The 26373-nt window shown below is 37.1% G+C and overlaps 1 protein-coding gene across 6 annotated transcripts in view; it reads right to left on the bottom strand.

Moving 5' to 3' along the window:
* LOC111930828 (uncharacterized) overlaps positions 1-21449 on the bottom strand; it is a 51202-nt gene extending 29753 nt beyond the window's left edge. For 2 of the 6 annotated variants that reach the window (XR_015287971.1, XR_015287972.1), the window contains exons 1-3: positions 15332-15532; positions 9693-9767; positions 5880-5971 (exon numbers count right to left, since the gene is read on the bottom strand). Coding sequence is in view for 2 of the 6 variants with exons in the window: in XM_086892865.1 (XP_086748991.1) it covers positions 4157-4176; positions 5880-5971; positions 9693-9767; positions 15332-15468 (324 nt within the window). In the remaining 4 variants the exon portion in view is untranslated. Of the gene's footprint in view, positions 1-153; positions 4177-5879; positions 5972-9692; positions 9768-14270; positions 14330-15046; positions 15237-15331; positions 15533-20977 lie in introns of those variants that run through there. The other 4 variants (XR_015287974.1, XR_015287973.1, XM_086892865.1 and 1 more) reach the window with 4 other exon arrangements.
* Between the last annotated feature and the right edge of the window lie 4924 nt (positions 21450-26373).

Raw genomic sequence — 26373 nt, 5'->3', positions numbered from 1 at the left:
GCAGCAAATATTCTAAAGACTGAATCTTGGCATGGGACTACTAGCATGCTAAATATAGAAATTACATTGTTCAGACTTTTATTTCAAGAGTTCAAATTTGGTCTGTTGCTGCTCATTTAAATACACATAAGGAGGTGGAAAGAATATAGGATATTTTAAGTTTTCCCAAATTTTATTTAAGCAACATTTTCTATGCAGCTGGCAGCTCTTTATTTCCACTGAGATGAGAAAATTTTCCAGAAATTCCTTTCTTGCTAATGAAACATAGTTTGAGTTTGTCCATTTATTTAAAATACACAGATTATCAATTTACATTTTTTACTGAACCGTTTTAGCACAGTAAGTGTAGATAAGGGTGAATGACTTCAGAAAGGGTGAAGAACTTTGCTTTCTCAGAATCACACAGGACCTTTCATAAATCTCAGGACTGTAATAGGGAATTGAACAGTGTATTGCAGTTGTTAGGTGCTGCTAGCCTGAGCTCTGAGAATGTTTTGCTGGGAGTTTGGGTGACTTGGTCTGCATACTGACTAGTTTGCACATATGTGTTAAGATTAATACTGTTTTATGTCTGTGATTTATTGTGTAGGAGCATAGTTTCCTCTAAATGGGTTTCTGCTGTGCTGGAAAGAAAATATTTTGACTTTGTAATCCAAGATTTTCCCATATTCATTTAAAATGTGGGCTTGTTCTTTTCTTATCTCCTACAAATGGTAGAATTTTAGATCCTGAAGCCAGTGATTTCCCTAGTTAATTTTGGGAAGATGCCACAGAAGCTATTAAACTCATAAAATTCACTTTCTAGCAGTTCCCATGACTGAACAACTACAATAATTTTGCTGTTAGGACAGTGGTTGGGCTTAAGCTCAGTATTTGCTGAGTCAGAAGGAGAATTTCTATCTGATTGGCCTTTCTGCTACTTCATACAATAGTCAATTCATAGTGATCCCAGTTACTTATTGTTCATAACTTCCCACAGAAATGTGCCAAGGAATTGAGATGATCCTGGCTTCTTATTGATAAATGGGTCAAGTTCTTGCTGTGTAATAAAATCCACTTATTTTATGCATCAGAATTTTATTAACTTCGGTAAGATATCAATTCAGTGTTAGGCCGGTAAAATATTCCAAGCCTTTAGCAGTTCTGTAAACATAAAATTCTTAGTTGGCTCAGGAAGCCCATAAATTCAGTGAAAAGCAGGAAAGTCTGTGCGTGTCTTACCAGCTGGGTTACTATTACTTGATAGGTTTGTTCCCTGAAAGCTGGAAAGAAGGTGTCATGAAATGATCTTTTTCTCTGTCCAGGCACTCATAATTACACTTTGTTGTAGAAGCATCTCACTTTCCATTAGTCAACTTACATGTTTGATGAAGATAGAAAGACAAGATGAGGAACTGGAAAGGCATTTTCTGTCAATTCCAAGTTGGTTCCAAAGCCTTTGTAGCAGATAATGAGTTAATCAATGGCATCAGCAATGTAATTTCCTTTTCCAAGTAAATACAGTACTTAGGTAAGAAATGTTTCTTGTATGTTGTTTGCCACAGTCTTCATTCTAAATATTTTTAAAACTTTTAAACCACTGGATGATTTAAAAACCTATACAATGGTCTGAATGTCTAAAAAGAGAACCCATTTGTTCTCCACACACCATCTCTCTAATGAAATAGAAACTAGTAGACGGAAATTCTGAGGACATGAGATTCTTGCCAATATGAGGTTGGATTCATGTTGATGGTTAACTTGCTGAACACCAGGAACATAAGAAGAGCCAAGACTATTTCCTCTCTTTTACTGCATAGTAAAACTCCATCACAAAATTCAAGGTCTACCTCTAGAATACTTAAACTTAGTTTGTTATCAGCAGATTATTTTACATGATCCAAAGGACTTTTCATCCTTATAGCTGCCGGACATATGTTGAAAAGGAATGGCCTCTGTGACACTGCTGTGCTGCATGAAATTTAAATTACTGAGAAACAAACACTCAAATTATCATGATAATGTTTCCTTTTGGCACTTTGACTACTAGTGGGCAAGGTCAGTCTAGTGTCTCATGCAACTTTCCAGAACCTGAACTGTACTTAAAAATTAGCTCAATTTATGGTTCCCTAAGGAACAGCTATTGTTATAATCTCTCTTTATTCCATCAGTTGAAATCTGAGCTCAGTAAAGTGTTTATTGTATATAAGCCACATACTAAACTCTTGTGCATATATGGGGGCTACCTAATGGACCCAATTTTAAGAAGCTGTATGGGTAATTGTGAAGCTAAAATCTCTGTACCTCTGCCTAGTCCCACTGTGTACCAAAATCCTTGAGGCTGCAGAAAGAGTTGTCTGTTGGCACAGTTTTGTCAAACTAATGCTGACCACTCAAGTGGAATCCTAACAAATTGAAATCATCTGGATGCACTGACAGAAGCCAAAAAACTGACTTTATATTGCTTTTTCCAACAGAGCGACCAGACCACAACACTGGACCATGTGGGTGGGCTCACCCACTCATATATATGACACTTCTGGAAGTGAAATGGCTATGAAATCACTGACTTGCCCTATATATAAAACAGCTCATTTGTTCTCATGCCTTAACAGGCTACAATGAGCCATCTTTATGGCCAAGGTTCTCAAATTCAAGACGAGGAAAATTTGACAATATCACAATTAATTTTCTTCATGTGCAGAGCTAAGTATTGGAGGATTTTGCTTACCTAGCACTGCTGTGTATAGAGGTTGATGGTTATCCTTCGGAATGACAAACTAGTGCACTTGAACTGTGCTTTCCAGGAAAGCCACTTTTACTTGTTCTAGGTACAAGGTATTTGAAAAATTAGGGCAATCAAGTAGATAAACTGCATAAAGTTTGCTTTGCATCTGTTCAAGCTGTGTACGTGTCCCTGTTGCAAAGACAGGAATAAATCCACACATTTAATTTTTCATTTGTAAAAGATTGCTGGGAACAGAATTTGTCCTATTGTTTCAATTTAATGCTTACAATCTAAAGAATACATTAAATACCTGAGAGCAAATTAAGCATGATTCTGTAACTGAGGTGTGAATTGCTCTTAGAATTCATTAGGGGGTTGACTTTTCCTATTACCTGAGCTACAATGGTTTGGATAAAATGGAAACTGTATCTTGCCAGACAAAAGCTTTTGGTTTCTGAATATATCTGGTTGGAAAGAATTAAATAATTCACTGAATTCAGAAATAAAATTCTCATCAGGTTCAACAGGGCATTGATGGGCATGAGCAGAGACAAGGTTTCACCAGGAGTAGTTATTACTTCCTTTGAAGAAAATATGATGAATAAGAGTATCAATTCATACTGGATTCTTTTAAAGGGCAGTAATTCAAGCGGGAAAAAAATAATTGAGTGTTAAAAGCAGTAGATAAAATTAAAGTTTCCTTCTTCCTGAGAAATTCTAACTTTCTATTTGTATTACAATAGCAAAAAATACCAGTGTGGTGAAGCAACCCAAAATCCACTGAGCATTCAGGAATACACAATGAAATCCTGCTTCTTGTTCCTCAGACCATCATAATATAAACTGTCAAATCTATATGCTATCATTTCTGATCAAATGATCATCTGATGAACATGGATTTTACTGAAATTTCCATTAAGGTTTTATTAGACTTTGTAATTATTTTATTTTTTGCATTGTTTGGCCCCTAAAAATGGATGTTTTCATGCATTTGTACTGCAGCTGCAACACAATGCTTCTATCTATTGGTGTTTGCGTGCAAAATGTGCAGCAAGAAATTGATGGATGCCACGTGTGCCCAATAAGAGCGAAAAGGGAGGGAAAAAAGTAGGATAAAACAAACTTCTCCACCCTAGTAAGAGGTTTAAATCATAACTGCCTCAGGAGAGAATTGTTTCCTTCTTCAGTAGCAGTCTTGAACACAGCACAGCCAAGACATATCCCCTGAAACAGTGACTGAGCGTTAAACAGTGCTACATCTCTTTTATGAAAAACATTCTCTGAAAAGCTTGCATAAACAAGAAGCCCACATGTTCAGCTAAACTATTTTTTGGCGCTCTCACAGTATTTGTTGACTCATTTGGATTTTTTCATATGTGTAACTCTTTAAGTTCCATGCTCTCTGCACTGTAGGCAAGTGTTGACTTTTCTTTCTCAATCATCCGTGGTTCAAGCATTTCCAGAATGACCTAGACAAAAGTCAGTGGTTGCCATTAAAATGTTAATGCATGATAGATGTTCTTACAATACTTTTATAACTTTGTTAAATGCAAGAATGTAACAGTAATTACACTATGTTAATATATGGCTAAATATTATAAGTATTAGCAATGATAAAGGTATTTGTTGTATTTTCAGGGCTGAGATTATGACTACAGTTAACATTGCAGCACTTTATACGTTTAGAGCAGGAATTTCCCAAAACCCCAGACAGTGTTTGCCAGATGTCAACAACAGCAGCAGACAAGGTTTCGGGAAACCTAGAGCCTGTTCTCAGAAATGTTAGTCTAAGGTACAGCTTTGTCCAGCTTCTTCTCTCGCTTTTGTTCGCTTTGATATATTTTTCTTTCTTTGCCTTGTCAGTGACATTTTTTCAGTGTGGATTTTGTTTACAGGATGTGTTCAGACACTCTTTATTGAGGCTGGGTCTCAATCTCTATTTGGGCCCCTAAGCTCTACCCCTTCATCTTTATTTATTTTGTGCATGTATAGAACATCAGAGGCAAAGATTGATGTCTTTCCATCTTTTTGTTTTGTTTTGTTTCTTACCATAGTATTTTCATCAAATCAATTAAGCTATGCTTTTAAGAAGTTGTTATTTGTCTTTCTTCTTTTTTGATATCTAACTTGAGATATGGTGCTTTCATCTGTTGAAGAATGCAAAATTTCAAATGACTGAGTGATACATAGTACTAAATAGTCTAAATCAAGTTCTTTGAACCTCATATTTAGAACTGGTGTAGGTACCAATCTTTGTTTCCCACCTTTAAGAGACAATAGTATTCCTTAAAATCGTGGAGGTGTATTTATGTCCTGGCATAGTGTTGTAATAAATTTCTCATATAATTCCATAAAGGAATTATTATATGTTTTTCAAAATGCATCTTGGACAATACACTGTGTAGTCAGAGGCAGTACATTAACAAGAAGAAATTTGGCTTTACCAATAAACCTTTGTATCTTTTGATATAGGATCTTGCAGAAAATTGCCAAGTGGAATTAAGTAAAATACTGAATTAAGTTTATGCAGACAACTTTCATTCTGTGATTTATAGCTTTCAAGCCTTGAATTTTGACCCCTAGTAAGATTCTTTTAAGAGAGTTATTTAGCATACAGATCTTGAGCAATATGAAATTCTCTGCTTCTGATTATTATCTTCAGAAAACTGTCAAATATTTGTGTTCCTGACGAAAGCAGCCAAATATATTTGCAATATTTTAGATCATGTGTTTTTAAATATTTCTTTTTCTGCTGCTATTTTTGTGCTCAGTTTTTCAGGAGTGCATACACAAGTAGAACAGAATGTCAGAGCCTGAAGTGGCAATTCTAAGTAATAATAGCTTTTTCAACTGTACTGTTGTTGATACATCTGAACTCCTGTCCAAGTCTCTATGGATTCTGTGACGCCTTCAGCAATCTTGTCTTTCAAATGCACCAATCTGCCACATGTGCAGACAAAGCATTTGAGTACCTGCTCTAAATGTTTCCTAGGCTACCTGTTCATGATCCAGTGCCACACATTGCTGTGAGACTTGTCACGCTAAGAGTGAGAAAAGCTCAGAGCTGAACATCCCGCATCTCACGGGCAGTAAATGCTACAGAAGGAGTGGCCTGGCTTTGTGTCCGTGTCCCAGCCACATGGTCATGCAGAGGAAGTGATGGTCTGCCTACCTCTCCTCCCTGTTTCCAGAGGAAAGAGTGGTCCTGGGCCCACGCCAGCAGTGGTCAGCAGAGAAAAGTTCCATTCTGATGGCCTGTCAGTCCTAAATGCGTACAAACAGGATGTTTATTGGCATTAAGGTAAATCAGATGATGAATATGAAAGTTCAGTGCAACATGAAATTGATATAAATTAGTTATGAATGCACTTACTCAAAGTTCTGAAAGAGCTTTCAGCAGGCAGGCAGCAGAGCTGTTTGAAAATTATGGGAGAGGTTTTGTGAGAGAGAGCAACTTCTATCAAAAGTATTTTGTTCTCTTGTTGCATTTAAAATCCATAATTTATAGTTATTCTTTGGCTTGGTTTGCATTATTTTATATAACTTCCTCACTGATAATAATTTTCTCTTTTTTTTATTTTTTTTGGTATATAAATGTTTGTGTGGGAAATAGGAAGAATGTGAATCATGTATGGCTGTCACTATAGTCAAGAGTGACTTGTCTTTTGTGTACAGGTATTTGACATCCTGCATAAAGAATCAGAAAGAAGTACTTGGCATATTTTCTATACAAGCTAATATCTTGCTGGCCCCTTTTTTTTTGACCAGCCTAATGATATTTTAGGGGCAGGAATAAATACCTAGAAGTGATTTTAAAATAATTCTCCAATTGTTCACCTTGAATATACATAGTGCAGTTTTGTTGCTTTGTTACTTTTGAAAGTTTTTTCTTTGCTGTCACACACCAAAGCAAACATTTTTCACAGGGTTTTGAAAGAACACTACAAATAGATATTCTACCACTGATCCACATTTCATGCTGGTAACTCCATATCAGTTATTTGTAAATAATGTTACTGAAGCTATTTCCAAATGATTTACACTGACAGAAAAACAGAAGCAACAGAGTTATAACCAATACCTATGAAAATGAATTCTGCTCTACTCCATCTAAAAAAGTGATATTAGATTTAGGTTTCAAAATTACAGTCCTGTTCCTGCAAGCAGTACTTTCCCCTTTTATTCTCATCTCTTCAGAAGCTTCTCAGAATGAGGACTGAATCCTTAGTGACCGTATGTGTTCTTGCAATGTCCAACACAGCTACTGCTACCAAGAGTGGGTCAATGTTTGTTTTGATTCTTTCAACAGAGTGACCCAGGGATGAAACTTTTTATTAGCTACAGGTGGCTTTCTTAAAAACTTTGATTAAAATTTGAATAAAGAGGTATACTGGAAATTTGGCTTTTGTTTCTGTTTAACCAGATTATAAAAAAGAAGGAAGGGGAAAAAAATGTTCTGCTGAATTGCATGACTTCATGGGCCATATTTCACGTTCCTCATTGAAATGTGGTTAAAATAATCTTGTACTTAACCGGTTCCAAACCTTCAAACTGCAATGTATTTGGCTTTTTTTTTTTTTTATATGTCAGCTTAAAAGATGGGTTATTTTTTTCTTGCTCTGTATTTATCAAATATTTACATATACAAAACATTCATTAATATGAGCATTGTAATTCATATAAAACAATTATAGCATTTAGAGTTTTCTGAAAAGCTACTATTGCTGCCTTAGCCTTTTTAAAATATATACTCCCCAGAGGACAAAATGTGATCTATTAATATGTATGCATTATTACATTTTTGTAATTCTGACTGCTGATATCTGAATATGGAAGCATTTGGACTGTCCGTTAGTTGACTTGCAATTCTAAGTGCAATATTTTCAAAAACCTAAAAAGCATTATTAATTACTCTCTGTCTGTATTAGAGAGTATAATATATTTTCTTCTGGAGATTTCACATTTCCTGTGATCCTGCAAAGCAATACTTGAACTTGTTAGGTTATTTAGAATAATTGGAAACACAGGGATAAAAATTTCTGGTTGACTGCTAATTGCACAAATTAATAAAAATAATTCATCTTACATCACTCTAGCTTTTAAGCAGCTTTCTTACATTTTTAAGATTCAGTAAGTCTGAGATTATGTATTCCCAGCAGAAGGAGTTTACCTTCTTGCTAGGTAGAATATTTATGTGCAAAGGCTTGTAAAAGGAAAAATTGAGCTGATTCAATAATGTATACATTCCTCCCAAACTAGAATGAGGTATTTTAAATTTATTTTATATTTTCTACTTTATTCAAAAGTATCTTGTGTCCTTGCTGCTTAATTGGCTTGATAAAAACCATTTGTTATGCAGGTCTGGAACTGCAGGGAAGTGATTGGCTCCTTTTAAATGTATTAAGTGTAGTCAGTTTGCTTTTTATAAATGAAATAAAAGAACTACTTAAAAAAATTTTCAATTCTTCTCCATGATCAGTCTATTGTCACATGCATTTGGCATTCATTATATGTTAGCCCCAGGCGCCTCCAGTCTTGTACTCAGGCCAGCAGTAATTTGGTTTATAGAGATCATATGGCAGGGAAACAGACCTTGAAAGACAGAACTCTAAGAAGCATATTTGATGAATTTCCTATGATTTGAGTCTGGGTTTATTCTTTCCTGTTGTGGAGCAGACACCCTACAGCACACGCGCTGAGGCCCGATGCGCCTGAGCAAGGGGCCAATTAAATGACAATATGCACACTGTTTTTTTGCACATCTCGGGTTGCATTTCCTATCAGAGAAAGGGAAGGGATGATGGGAGGGGGGAGGAGAGGAAGAAAAAAGGGGGGCCTTGTAAAGGATCCAAATATGGGCAGGAAACCACACAGAGTGAAGGTTGCCTTTGTCATTAACAATTAATGTAACCACAAATGCTGGAAAAAAAAAAAAAATGCTGCGGCTGCAAGCGGCAGCAGCACAGCCAGTGCGGCACGTCTCCCGTCTGCCCTCCTTTCCAGCCAGCCTGGCATGTTGGTGCATCCAGCTCCAAGGCCTCTGCTGCTCTAGCACAGCAACCATCAGCTATTTAACTCCCAATCCTTTTCCAAGTGTGCCTACCAGGTAGTGGAAATAGCAGAAATGGATCTCAGAAATTTCCACAGTCAAGCATGGGTTTTTTTGCCATTAGCTCTTACCCACTTGATCTGCATGCTGAAGATGTTACAGGCTAACCTAATGCTCTTGGATGACATGGGAGGTGTTTTCATACAGGCCACTGAATGCCAAATTAGGCCTGAGCTAAGTGGTGAGGCTGGGTTTTGATACACTTATATTCCACACCACCGTGGTCATGGCATTGGTGGGATACCATAAGAAGGAAGCTATTAACCACTTATGAATGAATAGATATAAATGTAGACCTAAACAGGCTGTTATGCTTCCTATTTGGGTCCTTGGGCACAACCTTTACACCTAAACAGCACAAATACATGTATATATGCACACATGTAGGGAAAATTTCACTCAGGGTTTTATTTTGTTTAAAGGTCTTAATTTCTTTGATAATGTCCAGAGACTGTCCAGGTCCCTTTGGGGTTTGTTTTTGGTTGTTTTGTGGTTTTTTTTTTTGGTGATTGATTTCAATTCCTTTTCCCTTCCTTGCTTCTCCTTTCCTCTCTCTTTTTCTTCTCTCCCCTCAGCCCCACAACTTTTTCTAGTAGTTTATAAATGCCAGTTTTCATTAATGTGACCAAAGTGTCATCAAGTAGTTTAATGCTCTTTAATGTCCTTGTATCGTTTACGTTTTTTGAACAGTGTGGAAATGAATCCCATCTGTGGATTTGCTAACATCAAAAAAGTTTGACAGGCTATTTAGACGTGCTACTTCACATTGCATTAGCATGTACAATGTCAGAGAGGCAGGAGCCAGAGTGAGGCCATACCGCACCACCTCACTCTTGACCCCTCCTATAACTGCTCTGAAAGTGGCAGATCACTTACCTCAGAAAATGAAAGTCAATTGTGAAGTATCTCAGCCTGGACAGGAGCCCAGAGGCCCCAGGAAAAGTGTGAAACCTAAATAAAAAAGAGACAAAAATCTTTATTAAAAAAAAAAAATGCAACAAAAAAAACCAACCCAAAAAACCAAGGTCAAACCCATCCTCTATTCCTTGCTGGTGCCAAGAAATTTGTATATCAACAGTTGGGCAAATGTACGTGTCCTAACATTGTCTGCTATTTCATTTTTTACTTGTAATGGGATTTTTTGTTTTTCTTGTGGGTGGTTAAATGCTTCCAAAGTCATCTGGTTACATTTTTCAGGCTACTTTTTTTTGTTTCTTCTTGCATATTGGCCAACCAAAAAAATATTGTCACGAAAATAGGTGATGCTGAGCCATCTTGTCAAGGCTGTCCCCGCCTTTGAAATGACTTGCCATGTTCTTTTTTCAGGACTGAGAATTTCTGAGGTGACTATTGAAGTATCCCCTCTGCAATACTCTCTGCAAGTTAGTACATATCAGAAAAGTATAATTTCTTATTTTTTTAACCTTTATTGCTGTAAATCACAAACAAGGCTCATGGATTGAACTAACTATTTAATATGTGATGGATGCCTTTTAAATTTCTTTGGCTTTTTGCCATGAGAGTCATGTGCCCCACCCCCCCCACCCCCCCACCCCCCCTTTAAGGCATTACTGTAAAAAAAGATGTGGCTTTTATTTCAGGAAAACAAAAGCTTCTGTTCTTCCTGAGACACAGGGAACAGCAGAGTGCATTTTAACTGTTAATCATTATGGATAAATGGATAATAATTTCCACCTCTGAATGCACTAGGATTTACTTGCCAGTTTTTTAACCCTCACCCATACTGCATTTTCATATGCAAATATAATTTAATTTTAAATTACACTGTAAATAAATAACCTTGTATAGTGAAGTTTCAAAGGCAAGGTAATCTTTTATAAGCATGAAATAAAAATGCCTTTAAGGCAATTATAAGTGCACAAGTCCTTTAGTCTTTAGCAGTCGGGTTTGTGTGAGATAACACACAATTGTACTGTTAGTAGTGTCACACTGAAAGAGTAAAACACGAAGTAAGGAAACAATAAATAATGCACCTTTTCTTACTGTTTAAGTTGGTAGGATTGTGATGATTTCACTAAAGGCAGGATGAAATTGGCACATTTCATGCCCTGATCGAAGCACTATTTACACAGTCAAGATCCAAACAGGAAGGAGGAGACAATCAGGTTACATTTATATTCATTTAGCAAACACATGCATTTGACATTCCATTCTAATTGTTTGATCTTATGGGTTTTATGCTGAATGTGGATAAGCGGGGTGGACTTTTAGATTTTTCAAATGAATTTCAGGCAAAGGAAGGTCATGGATTTTCCTTATGCATTTCATAGGAGACATGGAAACAACACTGAAGTTAATTTTGGAAGAATTTTCCAAGTAGGAAAATCCAATTTTTCACTCATGATGGCTCACATTTTCTTACTGTTTTGATGTCTAAAACAAAGCTTTCAGTCTGTCCAATGCAGTCCCAAAGTCCTGGTTCTTTCAGAAAGCCATGAGGCTTCACTGAAAATGTAGTAAGCAAATTATAGGTCTGCTATTAGAATGAAAATTTATGGGTTTTTGTAAGTACACATGGAAAACTCATGTATAGACAGCAGAGATATTCCTCTGAAAAACAATGAAGAAACCTCAAAAATGACCATTAGGGAAAAAATTTATGAAAGCTTCAGTGCAAAAGAAGTCGTTGTCAATCAGATTTAGATGCTCATGTCTTCTGAACGTGCTTTGGGGACTTTTGTAATAATTTAGTTGGTGGTTGGAGCTGCTTGGGGCACTGAATGGAAGTGCCTGAAAGAGCACACTGCTCACTTCAGGCTTTTTCTGATACCACACTGGGCCTTGCTTTCTGTTGTTAATTACACCCCAGCCAGTGGATATGAAATTATAGCCTCTTGTTTACCGGGGAGTGAGCAGTGTGTGTGCAGCCATTAATACTCATTAAAAGTAAGATCAGAAAGGGACCTTAACTATGTCCTTTGCTATGGGCTAGATGACAGATCCAGCCTCAGCTGGGTTGATTACACTTTGGACTTTAAGTTAGCAGAAGTGTCATGCAAGTTTTCAGGCAATAGTAATACCAAAAAGAAAAAGAAGGTGACATGATGACAGACAGACAAATATAACAATTTTCTGCCTATAAATTTAAAGTTAAATGGGAATATGTTGGTCATCATGCAGATGAAGACAAGCCATTTGTAAGGAATAAACTGTGTAACAAACCCAGGAGACAGAAGATTTGACTGCATTTCTCCTTGAATACATCAAATTAAATTGCAAATGTCAACAATTACTAGCTATCTAGACTATATGAAGAAAACAAAACAGAAAAAGCTTCTACCCGAGCTGGAAAAAATTCTTTTAACCCTTGTGCAAAACTTGGATGGAAATGAAGAAAAATAGTAATGTTTGTAGCATTTATAGATGATAACTTGAATTTCTGTGATGAATGGGCTTGCTGACAGTTGAATGCTATACAGAAAAAAACTAAATTTACAAATGAAAACATTTTTCTCATTTGAAAGTTCCTATTAGAAGTATTCAATAGGATGGTTATTTATTGAAAAGCATTAATTTTTAAACAGAGTATTTGTTTAATCAAAAGCTTCTCATTAGATTCCATAGAGAACTTGATTTTAAGCTCAGCTATATTCTATCAAAAATGAAAATGTGAAAAATGAGAGTTCTTCTTAGGCTGCTGACAGTAGTTTGGTATGTAGCACGAACTAGAGTGGCTTCAGAATAGTTTGCGGAGGCAAATTAATCTGTAGAGGGTTAAAGGGATATTATGGGAGAGGGTTCAGCAGAACTTTGCCTGTACCTCTTAAAAATGGCAAGTTTTGAGACTTCTGTGGCAGAAAAAGAAGGACAGAAAAGTAGTTTTAAGACCAGTTTTAATGTTATCTCCCAGCAGAGAATTGGAGGAAGTGGCAGGAAAATGGATTTGGTGTTCCCTCCATTGGTTTTGTTTCTGAGAATACAAACTAACATCCTCATATTGACTGATGGGATTTTAGGTGGTTTCCACTGAATATTTTAAAGGAATGTTTCATTGAACATAAAGTGAAATACACTGGTCCAAATAACTTGTTGATTTATTTTGGGAAACCTGAAGGAAGCATCTTGTTACAGAAAACTGTTGAGAAAAAATAATATTTATTGTTTTCACTGCCTAATAGTGAATGTTTTTTGGTAGGTCTATAACTGTCATCTCCATTATCCACTTCTCTTCTTCTAAACTTATGATTAATTTCATTTTCCATACAATCAGAAAAATATTGTTCTAGTTGTAAATGCCCTGTTTAGTACAGAACGATGATTTTATATAAATGAGCTGTAACCCTAGAATAATTAGGATTTATTTATGAATAAAGAGGTCAGCAACTGTCAATCTGACTTTAATTCTTTGACCATTATTACTTGATGAAAAGCCTTGGTTAAAAGTTAGTTTGGTAGCTAATTTGGCTGTGGAAGAACAGGACAAGGCGGGGCTTAGAGGGTACGTGAAGCAGCCCACTTTGTCAGCTGCTGCTCCTGCCACTTCAGCATACAAAAAAGAATTTAAGAAAACCTGCAACTTCCTTCTGATGTTGTACATAATGTTGCAATGTAGCTCCTATTTTCTTATAAAAAAAATTAAAAAAAACCCTGCTGTGTATTCTATTAAGATGCTGGCTTAAGATAATATTGGGTCATGATGGATGTTATTTGCAGTGCATTTCACATTTCTGGAAAATGAAGAAGACATGAAACAATTGGTGAAGCAGGAGGCAGATGGGGATACAAAAGGAATGGCAAAGGACACAGAGAGAGGAACATCTCAGGTGTTAAAGAACTTGTGTGACTGGGTGCAGTGAAGAACATCTCCTGTCCCAATGAACCTGCTCTGATTCAGCCTGAACCTCTGTTTTTTATTGTATCAATCACAACTTTGATGAGCTTAAAGTAGTCCTCTGTGTCTATGGGACATTTAATAGAATAACTTAGATAAGATACTTAACTAAGTATACTTTATGCTTCATGAGAGACAACTTTCTTTTCATTCCAGTAATATTATAAAGACTCACTACATTTTAACAACCTAAAAGAAGCAGTCTTGATGAAAGAGTCCCTCTTCCTTGCTAGAGCAGTAAATCTGGTAGTAAATCATGTTTTAAAAATTATTTGAATTATTCATGTTCTAAATATTTGGGAGAGCACATAATCCTTTCTCTGATGACATAAAAAGCATATTGACTTCTTACATTATTGCAACATCAAAACATACTTCATATTATTTTATATTTTAAAATATTTATCCTGTTTCATTTTAAAAAACTGATTTGTTATGTGACCCTATCATGACATTTATGTGACAGAGACAAGAAAAGACATATGTGAATTTTGCTTGAAAACTGTTTCAGGTGTTTTTTTAAATTAAAATGCAAGAAATATACAGACCTAAGTGAGTTTATGTAGAATATTAATTTAAGTGTATCTCTATCCCTTACTTACATATGGATGTATAGTAAGCATTTAATCCAGAAGGGTCCATACAGCATTGACTTTGCAGTCCTTGCCTGGTCACAAACAGTGAAAGATCAACAGGGTTTTTTTATACATATATGTATGTGTTCATGCACAATGGAAAGAGAATAGACCATAAATATTTCTAGAGTTATCTCTGATGTATGCATTCCTTACAGTTCATAGAAGATTGCTTAGGCTAAATTCCACAATGTCCATTGAAAGAACCTGGTACATAGAAAGAATATAATGTTTTAACTCTAATTTTTATACATAAAGGTCTGTGCTGGTTACAGCTGGAGTAGCTAATTTTCTTCACAGTGGCTGGTATGAGGCTGTGTTTGGGATTTGTGCTGAACACAGGGTTGATAATATAGGGATGTTTTTGTTGTTGCTGAACACCGCTCACAGAGTCAAGGCCTTTTCTCCTTTCTGTGCTGCTGCACTGGTAAGGAAATTTGGGGTGCCTGGGAGAATGAGAGGAGACACAGCTGGGACAGGTGACCCAGATGACCAAAGGGATCCAGACCATCTGATATCATGCCCAGTATATCAGCTGGGTGGAAGGAGGAGAAATAAGGGACATTTTGAATGATGGTGTATGACTTCCCAAGTGTGATAGATTGGCATTTAAGAAAACAAAGAGAATTTTAACTTTAAGGAAGTTAAAACTTCTGGCGGCTGATGGGAGTTTTTCTCCTAGCCAACAACTGGCCATTTCTAAGAACTGACAGCAATTTTTACCATTGAAAAGTGAGACCAACCTGTGAACACCACCTTAAGACCTAAGCCTGAGAATTTCTTTGTCTCTTTGTTCCCTGGCTGTGAAAGGTACCAGAGCTCCAGCTGGCCTCCCGTTCCCTGTCCAGGCCATGCGGCCCGGGCAGGGGCTGGGCTGGGCCTGCTGCGACTCCTGGCTGGGAGATGGGGCCTGTGGGGCTTTCCCCGGGCTCTGGCCAGGCCAGGCCGGTCCCTGGCTCGGCTGCAGTTTTTGCTGTGACTGAATTCACCAGAGACTGCTGAGTAAAGAAAGGAAAAAACCTCTTGACCTGCGGCAGGCTGAGACAGTGACCACACTCTCCAGAGCAGCCATGAAGAATCTTCCATTGCAGACAGCTCCAGCCGCTGCTCCAGCAGAGATCACAGAACCATCTACAAAGCCTGGGCAAGATTTTAACCTTTTCATTACCCAGATGAGACCTGCAGATTAATCCTTTTTTCCAGAGAAAGAAAAAGAGAGTAATCAACATGTAAAGAGACTTTATAAACTATTAGAGACAGTAAAGAAAAGAATTAAGCTTCAGAAGAGGTAGAGAATAAGGAGATGCTTTAATTAAGCTGAAATATTTTTCTGTTAAAGCTATGGAAATGGACAATAGTGTTGTGAAAAAACTCCTTTAACTCATGACAAAGTATCTTGGAAGGAATAGAGTGTTCAAAGCTTGGATTTTGAGCAAAAGGTGTGGTAACTGTGATACAGTGAGGTGCTAGAACAGAAAGGGAGAAGTAATAGTTGAAGACTTGAGGCTGCTTGAGGCAAAAAGAAAACTTCTGTTTCCAGAGAAGCTCACAGAGACAGATGAAGAGAACTTTTGCCTTTGAATAACTCATCTTTAAAAATGACATCCCTAGATTCATGGCCCATAACACATCCCTGAGTGATGTGAAATGGGAGGAGAAAATCTGATGACAGATTTCCAGGCAGCTGGCATCAGAGAAATAGAAATAGTTTTCTTGTGAGAAACTACATAGATTAGCAGAAGAGGACTTCTGTTTCTTTACAAAGACTGATGAAAATACTCTAGCAGGAATTGGGACTGTTTTAAACACTGAAGTTCCAAAGTTTTTCATCTCTATGTTGTCATGTAAACAAGAGAATAGTTGAGTAGTGAGAGTAAAGGGGGTTTTCTAGAGGTTTATTCTGGTGTTCTTAGTCTTGTAGTTTTGTTAGTAAACTTTCTTTATTCCTTTTAAATTTTAAGCCTGTTTTGCTCTTGTTCTAATCCATATCTCACAGCAAGAAATAAGTAAGTTTTCTAGTCATTTTTTAGTTACTGCTTTAAAACCATGACACCAAGTCATTGTTACTGCGATGGGGACAGGCTCTCCTGGAGACAGTTGAACACTCCTTGCTTCCCATGGGTTAATTCCCAAGGATTAATTCCTTGTTTTGCTTTGTTTGTGTGAGCAGCTTTTACTTTCCCTATTAAACTGCCTTTAACTCAACCCATGAGTTTTGCAGCTTTTACCCTTCCAATTCTGTCCCTAGTGTCACCAGTGGGGGAGTGAGAGAGTGGCTGTGAAGGCCTTGGTTGATAGCTGGGGTTAAACCACAGCAAGATCTCACAACATGAAGTCATGATAACTCCTCTTAGATGATCCTGAACACTTTAATATCAAGGTTTATAACACTTCTGAATGGACAAAAAGGTGTTGGAACTCAGTTGAAATTGTAGGAAAACTTATTTGAAGAGGCATATTTTAGCCCAGCTGCCAAGATACGTTTCTAATGAAAATATAAAACCCTTTTACATTTCAGCAAGATGTAGTACTTTTTAAGAATTGCAACAGTATCTTAAAGGGAATTGCATTCATATTGAAAGGTACTGTTAAAGACTTAAAATGAATTGGATCTTATTCTGATTTACAAACTCTAATAAAGCTGTCAGCATTTTGGCTTCCCTTTGTAGCAAGATCTTGAGGATCCCTGTGAACTGGTTTGAATTCATCTTGGATTGGAGATGCTCTCTCAATCCCAGTAGAGGTAGTAGTCTGTGATTCATAACGTGCACCAAGCTGGAGTCTCCTATTCCTGGACTTGTCAGTTTACCTAAATACTTTTCTTTCTTGTAAAATGCCATAAAAAGTCACTTGATTTACTGAACTCCTGACAGGATTCCATGGTTAGTATTAGATTTCCTCTTTAAAACACAACTGAAGCTGTAAAATTGACTAAAGAAGAAGCTGGTTATTGTGAACAGAAGTGCCTAACGCATGATGAGAGCATCAGGAAATATACCCCTGAAGCTCACAGCATTTGATCTGAATTGTACTCTAAGAGGGAGTGTGACTTTTCTGTCATCTCTGCTTGGGACCCACTGGTGATTCATCTTGAAACCCATGCCAAAAATCCCAATGACTTCAACAAGGGCCAGGCTGGCCCATATTTTATAAAAGAAAGTAAAATGGATAGCAGAAAGTTGGCTAAATTCTCTATGCTTTGGTAAGGTAAAATTTCCTCTAATGAAATGGTCATTCTTCCTGAAGACCAATAAATCCAAACAACATTGCAAATCTTGGCATTTTCAAATTCTGAAATGTCTGTCTTCACCTTCTTTTGTGGCTATTTCCAATGGATGGGAGAATCCCAGAGATGCAGTGATTTACTTCATTTAAGACACAGCATTTCTCATTCCCTTAGAACTGGGACTATACAATATGACAGCATTTCAATACCCTTCCTTCTTCCCAAGGTTTCTTTTTTTAAGATGTGAAAAAGGAAGAGACTATGCATCCTTGTATTACAGAAATAATTACAGCTGCATCAGTGAAAATGTAATTTTACTAGCCCTGTGCCACCAGAATGTTAACACTACTCTAAAAAAAGTGCAGATATCTACATCCGTGTCTGAGTTTAACTGCTTGGAAAACTTTGGAATAAATATGAGGGTTCTCCCACCCTCCAATAGGATGAAGTGAGAGCTGCCACAGTACTAGTTTTGTTTCAATACAAGACCTGCACTGTAAGCCTTTGGTGGCTGAAAGGTAAATTACGTTCATGCAAAACAAAACTGATGAACTACTGAAAGCTGCAGCTGTTGAAATAAATTCCTGTGTGCTAAATTTATGGGAACTATGCAGAGTGTACACCACAGTACATTCACTTAAAGATTCAACTTTCAAACTACTTTCATTACCACAATAAGTAGCAATATTGCAGGAACAAGGTCCACCAGTGATGAGTATAAAGCCATAATTTTGTTGTTGGAAATACATACTAATCAGCACATATTAAACCCTGTGTGGATCAAGGAACATTTCTTCTATATTTATTTTCATTTACTATTCATTACTGACACAGAAGTAATAGCAAGGACTGCAGGTTCAGTTTAAGAGGTACCTTACTGTATTAACAGTGTTAACTGATTTCATCTTGCAGTTTAGGGCCTCCAGTGCCAAAATTTCCTCCAAGATTTCCTAGAGTCTGTTTGTCCTTTACAAATGTACTTGTTTCCTCCACAGCAGCATCCCCTGTTTATATTCTACATGATTCTGACTTAATACAGTGACCAGCTACTGAGTAAGACTGAAAAAAAAGGAAACTAAAGAATACATAATGTCTCTGTTTCTCTGCATTATAGAAGATTTTGGTGTTTCTGTTTTCTGGAGGGCTTTGTTGAATTTTGGGTCACTGTCTCATGTAAAATTTTTCATTGTGGTGCTAAAAGTATTTCTTATACTTCCCACATCAAACAATAGAAAAGATAGCAATTATTAGTCTTTCAGATCACATCCATTTAATACAGTTTTCTCGCATCACATTTCTTATTTCATATTCAAAAATATTTCATATTAAAAAAACAAACAGTAAGTTCTTAAGAGTTTGCACAAATGCTGATAGTTGAGATATAATTATTAAAGTGCAGATACTTCAGATATGACATTATGCACACTTGATTGGAAAAATATAGATTGCTGAACAGACAAGACAAACTTAAATTTTACTCTAATCCCTGTTACACAGAAGAAAGTTCTCCTTACCAATGGACACCCATGAAGTGAACACAATCATGCTTAGTAGCACTGTCAGCCCACAAAAACAAAAAGGATTTTTATTTTGATTATTTTTAAAGTTTAATGACAAATCCTTTCCCTTCTTCACATTAAAAAATAAAGGCTGTGTTGGAATCCCATTAAGGGACTGCTTTAGAGCCTGGTTCTCTGAGGCACTTACATTGTTTAAATTTTAATTTCTAGTCTGAAATTTTTATTTAAAACAGTACTTACAAACAAAAAAAAAATTTTCTCATAGTCTATGGCTCCTAGTCTTGCAAAATCTTCTAAGCTTTTACCTGTCCCAGTGTATTCTTTGCCAATTCCCAAAGGCATGTTTTCCCTTCCTCTGGCCTCCTCTAGTCAGTGCTGCAGTGCTGTGGGAAAGCACTCTGCTTAATGCCTTCCCATGATATTTTGACAAGGAATAAAATATATGAAAAGACAGAAGACTACATTCACCTTTGGTGTAATGACATGGAAGGAAATTCAAATGGCAGTCAATGAGGCAACAGCACAGATAAATTAATTCCATACAACATGCTGGTTTAGGAAATTTCTGAGGTGGCTATAATGTTGAGAGAAGGGACTATAGCCAGTATTTTATTCTGTGAGTTTCCACCTCACTTGTGCTGTGAAGTATGATTTTCTTTGTAATTAGAAATTATTTGTAGAGTAAATTTGTGTTCTGTGATTTATTCATTGCAATTTTCTGGCATGTACAAATCAATATTTAAGTTTTTGAGTAAAGAGATGGGTCAGATGTTATAATTCTCTTTTCTAACCAGATGAAAAAAAAAATCTCAGAAGTAAGATGGGTTACATATGGAGCACTGTCCAGAGGATCCCATACTAGATTTCAGCATCTCATGGTTACTCATGGTTCTGTCTTTTATTTTGCAATAGAAACACTGAAAGCAGATGTCTGTAACCAGACATATGCCTTGCTCTCTGCTTGCACACCTCTTGCTTATTCCTGGCACCCAGTGGGGTGCTGTTACTGAGAGAAATAGATCAAATAGTTTAAAAATCTTCCAAATGAAACATGAACCTGTATTGTTTCCCTCTGATCTTACACAGAATATTCCCTATGTTTAGGATTTTTAAAACTATCTTACTGAAGAAATAAACACTGTAATTTCTCTGAAATGTCTAATTCCTTTCTTCTTTCTTTTTTTTTTTTCTTATTTATCTATTTGGGGTTTTTTTGTTGTTTTTGGTTTTTTTTGTTCAATATCCTTTGGAGTTTGCATAGATTTATGTGATTTTCTGCATTTATATACAGAAGAAATTCTTTTCTCTGAGGGTGGTGAGATATTGGAACAAGTTTCCCAGGGAAGTTTTTGACACCCCATCCTTGGGAATGCATGGGGCTCTGAGCATACTGCTGTAGCTGAGGGTGTCCCTGCCCATGGCAGGGGAGTTGGAACTAAATTATCATTAAAGTCCCTTCCAACACAAACCATTCCATGATCCTATAATTTTTGCAGGGAGACTTTAAAGAACCTGCAGTAAAAGAGAGAGATTCCTGTCCAACAGATGGATGATATTTTGACACACCTAAAACAAGCCCAAAAACCAAACCACCAACACAAAAAATAATGCCTGGTTTAGAAACGACAGGTTAGATTTGAAGACTGCAGATGGCTTTCCTGCATATCTGTTATTCTATTCTGTGACTTTGCTGAATACAGCTGGGATAAAAGTCCATTGGTCTTGTTCTTCAAGTTTAATGCTTTCTATATAGATACATTTGGTTAATGCTTAGAAAATAGACTATATTCCACAGGCATTGTGCTATTCAGGAATAAAGCTGTAAGAAATACTGAAATCATACAGTTATATAAATGTCAGAAGGAGGAAAAATTTCCAAATAAATACAGATATTCCCAGAGAAACCTGTTGTCATGGAGTTACTTTACCTTTAAGGGAGTTGGAGTTGCTGGGAAGTGCTTGGAGTCTTTTCTCCTGACCAATTATCGGTCATTGCTGGGAATTGACAGCAGTTTAGGCCATTGAAAAGTAGGATCAACTTGTGAACCCTACCTTAAAATGTAAAAGCAGAGCTCTCTAGGCTCTCTTTGTTTCCTGGCTGTGGAGGGTGGCGGAGCTCCAGGCCTCCCGTCCCTGCCCAGGCCATGCGGCCGGGCGGGGATGGGGCCGGGCCTGCCCCGTCTCCCGGCCGGGAGATGGGGGGGCCTGGGGAAGGTTTTCCCCGGGCCGGGCCGAGCCGATCTCTGTCTCGGCTGCAGGTTTTGCTGTAACTACATTCACTAGAAACTGCTCAGTGAAGAAAGAGAGAGGCCCTGGACTTGCAGCGGGTTGGAGCAGCGACTACACGCTCCAGAGCAGCCATGAGGAACTTCCCATCGCAGACGGCTCCAGCTTCTGTTCGGCAGAGATCTCCGAACCATCTACAAAAGCCTGGGCAAGATTTTAACTCTTTTATTACCCAGATGAGACTTGCGGATTAATCTTTTTATTCAGAGAGAGAGAGAGAGAGATCAACATGAAAAGAGACTTTATAAACTACCAGTGACAGGAAAGAAAAGAAGCTTCAGGGAAGGTAGAGAATTAAGAAGATGCTTTAATTAAGCTGAAATATCTCCCTGTTAAAACTATGGAGATGGACAATGAAGTCCTGAAAAGAACTCCTTTAATTCATGATATAAGATCTAGAGAGGAATAGTGCTCAAAGTGTAAATTTGAGTAAAGAGTAATTATAGTATAGTGAAGTGCTGGGAGATTTGAAGCCTTGAGAGGCAATGAGAAAACTGTTGGGAGATTTGAAGCCTTGAGAGGCAATGAGAAAACTGTTTTCTGTTGAAGCTCACAGAAACAGATGAAGAAGACTTTTTTTTTGCCTTTGAATAACTTATCCTTAAAAATGCTATCTCTAGACTCATGGCCCATACGCACTTCAGAGTGATGTGAAAATGGGAGGAGTGAACTGTAATAATAGCAGCTCTGAGCAGCTAACATTAGGGCAATAGAAAACTATAACAAAAATAGTTTTCTTGTGAGAAACTCCATAAATTAACAGGAAGAAACTTCTGTTTCTCTATAAAGACTGGTGAAAAGACTAGCAAGAATTGGGACTGTTTTAGCCATCAAAGTTCCAGAGTTTTTGTCTCTGTTGTCATGTGAACGGGGAAGTGGTGGGTAGATAGGAGATGGAAAGGTTTTTCTGGAAGTTTATTCTGGTGTTCTTGTTGTTGTAGTTTGTCAATAAACTTTCTTTTTTTTCCCTTTTAAGTTGTATGCCTGTTTTGCTCTTGTTCTAATCCATATCTCACAGCAAGAAGTAAGTAATTTTCTTAGTTATTGGTTTAAAACCACGATACCTGTTCATCATTTCCATCTCATGCTTCGAGATCTAACTGTTTGGTGGCTTAGCACAAACATGCCACTGACATTGAATACTCAGAAGTTGTAATACGGGTATTATCGCTTGTATTTATTCAAAGATCCCTGAGTGGGTCAACAACAGGTATGTCCTTGAGCTAGGCATTTGGAAGGTGAGTAGGATCTGTGAAATTGTCTGAAAATGGGTTGAGCACACAGGCAAGGTAGTGCTTTCATCCTGTTTACTGACACGTTATGACACCAAGTATCAGTAATATTTCCAGCCCTTCCTCTCTGTAATGAAGTACTTCCAAACAAATGGAATTATTTTGAAACTAGCCCTGAATTAAAACATGTCTATGATATAGCTCCAAACCCACAAAAGCTGTGGGATAAATTGAGGATGCTCATAAAAAAGGGATTGACACAAAACTTACCTTCAAAATTGGTTGGAAGTAATGATATGCCTTGCTAGGATTCTTCACATCTTCTCCTGTCCTGGTATAAATCATCAATAATTCCCTAATCACCTCAGCAGTTAGAATATCCCATCTGCCTCCTGCTGAAACAAGTGTAATGCTTGGGGTTCAAATGGAATTCATGAGAAATTTGTCCTCTTACCTTCTTCTTAACTTTTGAGAAGAAAGGGCCAGTAGAAGAAGTTGTTGAGGGTTAAGGGCTTTGTGCTACTCTGAACAATTCAAACAACCTAGATTTCCCCAATGACTTTCCCATATGGGATAATATTTTCCCTCTCCCAGTATTTGTTCTCTCAAAGATGGGTATATCATGAAAGTTATATGGATTTTACTCTGTACTAAGTCTCTCAGAAATAATCATGATAGGTTTAACTCTTTTTTAAAAAATGCTGTTTGTCTGATGAGGTACAGTTCAATTCACTGATTTCTGGCAAGATATACCATGAGTTAATATGCCATCCATACTGAGATGAAAGACATTGATAACTAAGAAAATGTGGTAATGCACAGCCACTAACATAGAACATCTTTTTGAAATTAATAAAAATACAAACAGATACAATATTACATCCTGTTGATATCTCAGGACTATACTATTGTATATTTTCAGCACATCAATTTTCTGAAAAAAATAATTTGTGATGCTCTGCTCTCCACTGACCTGTATCCTCTACTTCTGTTCACTCTAATTGGCACGTACAGGTCTGGGCCCTTAAAACTGGCACAAAGATGAATTAATGTGATGTGTTTTAAGCTTCTGGACTTATCACGGTTTAATTACAAGAATAAATTAATTTTGAATATTTTTATATACTTAAAATACCCTCTTACTTTAAGATCCAAAAAGGGGCGATCATTCCATTCTCATTACATCCCCAAAATTGCCATGAGAAATAAAATAATTAATATCTGTGCTTATTCTTTATCATTAGTCTTTGTCCTAAGAATGGATTAATGAGAATATTCAATGAAAGTCAGAACATCCTGGCATTCACTTCTGTGAAAACTCATCTTTGTGTCAAAGACTGTAATGAGGACTGAAAGAAGCATACAATTAATTCACAGCAACCTTAAGGTTGTAGTGGGAGAATAGTACTTCATTCCAGACTGATGACCAAGATCAGCATAAAAGATAATGAAGAATGGGTATGAGAAGACTGAAGAAAGAGCATTTTAAGTCTGAATGATAAAGCTTTGTTTGATGGTGTGTCATTTCAAAATCCACATTAGCTTTTATTGACTATAGTTTTTACTCCATTCAGCTTATTTTCACCTCTCCTTCACAGATGTTCCTTCAGAACTAAGCAATTATCTAGAAAACTGATTTTCTTCACCTCTCCCACATAACAGGCTGTCAAGAAACAAAAGATGATGAAACTTTTTTATTCCACAAGAAAGGCTAAGAAATAAGAACACTGTGAAACCAAATGGCCTTTAGGGAAATTTCCTTGATATCTATGGTTTTTGAAACAAACATGATCTACTTTTGGCCCTGTATGTATACCTTCAGGAATCCTTTGCTGCAGTGATTTAGCCATGTGGTACTGCTAGTGCTGTGTTAATGACTGGTAAAAGGTTGGACTCCATGATCCGGGAGGCCTTTTCCAACCTTAATGATTCTGGGATTCTGTTAGGGCTGCTCATTTTCTGAAGTATTCACAGCCACAAGGAGGAAGAGACACTGATTAGTTCAATGGTTTCCTAAGGCCTTGTGTTGTGTGGGTTGTGGGTATTATTTCTGATCACTGTCCTCATGCTGGTGTGAGTGTTGCTGGCTTCAAATAACAGGTACTGATATAAAATAATATATGGTAGCAAGAAATTAAATGAGCACATCTCCTCGAAAAATGTTTAAAAATGGGTGCTTTGCTTTTGATTAATAATTAACATTGCTTAGTTTCTCTAGGCCTAAAGGAATTATTACAGCAGAATGCCTGTTCCATTATACTTCAGGTAGTACTAGATTTTTCATTATTAATTCCTGTATTTTTAGTTTGTTTGGTAATGTGGCTATAAAAATTGATTCCAGGCATGAACTTGCCAGGAAAAGATCTCAGCTTAGCAGAGACTTAAAAAAAAATTATTTTAATTTTTAAATAGTTCAGCTACTTGATAATTAGCAGACAGAATGGAAGCCTGGGATAACTCTTCACAGAGACAGCTAGTCTTCAGAGCATGGCCCTGAATGTTATGTTTTATGTTGTTTATTTCCTGTCACAAAAAAATGCTGCTGGAAGATAAGCGGAGAAAGTTGGAGTGAGGAGCATGACAAAGAAGAGACTTCATATCCTTAATTAATATCTGGTTCAGTATTAGAATAATTCTTACTATAGTTCTTTATGGCTTCTGATATGGGGGTTAGAGCTCAATTTAAATTGAGTGAGTAAAAAATACTGACCAGGGTTGGGGAGAAGAATTTTTAGTTATGGACCATCACTAAGAAATGTGACATCTAGTGAGAAGAAAAAAGGCAGTGAGCACAAACTGAAATACAAAAAATTCCAATTAAATACAAGTAAAAATGCTCTGACTTTGAAAGTGGTCAGACATTGACACAGGTCTAGAGAGGTTGTGGATTCTCTACCCTTGTAGAAATTTAAAGTCTGACTGGGCATGGTCCTGGTCAACCTGCTGTAGCTGACCCTTCCTTGGGCAGGAGAGTTAGGTTAAAGAATCTGCAGAGGTGCTTTTCAGCCTCAGCTGTTCTATGCTTCTTTGAATAATAATACTACTGTTAATGAGTGGACCTGGAGCAAGATTAAGACTATGGTGCTTTCTCAACTTTGCATTGCTTTCTGCCTGGTGGAACAGCCTGAGTGAGGACAGAAGTTGACAAACATCTCCATCTAAAACTCATGGTGAGTTTTAACCCTCCTGCTATCTGTGTGAACTGAACAAGTAATACAGTCATATTTTAGTTTCATATGGCAAACTGTCTTTGAAAATCCTTTGAAGGCCTTAATCTTGCTTTTCTTTTTTTTCTTCTTTTTTATTTTTTTATTTTTTTTGTTTCATTCTCAGCAGTTTCTAGCAGGATCTATAAGTAAGAAGGAGGGTGAAAGAGGAGGCAAGCATTTCACAAAGTTACTGGCGAGATAGTTTGGAGATTTTCTGCACTTTTCTTCCTGTAGCAGATCCCAAAGGGTTGCAGAGTACCAGAGGTGTAACAAACAAGTGAGACAGAACTGAGATTTTGAATCTTACTGCTAGAATTGTTCATGCATTGAACGTTGCCCTGTAAATTGCTCAAATGCAGAAATAACCATAAGAACAGAGGCTAGCTGTGAGCTGAGTAAGATTCCAGAGGGTTTAATGCAACCTTTACTGAAGTAGTGTTCTTCATACTATTAACTGCAGATTGTCATATTCTTTCATATCATTCCAGGGACACAGCCAGCATTTGATGTGAACAGCAGCTACTGAAGAGCATTTTCTTTTCCCAGCATTAGAGTCCTCCTCCAGGACTACTTAGCCAGGGATGTTAGAGGGGCTTA

Source organism: Cyanistes caeruleus, chromosome 6 (genome assembly GCF_971803275.1).
Source record: "Cyanistes caeruleus chromosome 6, bCyaCae1.hap1.1, whole genome shotgun sequence".
Taxonomy (NCBI): domain Eukaryota; kingdom Metazoa; phylum Chordata; class Aves; order Passeriformes; family Paridae; genus Cyanistes; species Cyanistes caeruleus.
Note: the sequence above shows the minus strand (reverse complement) of the source record. Positions and strands in the feature narration are given on the sequence as shown.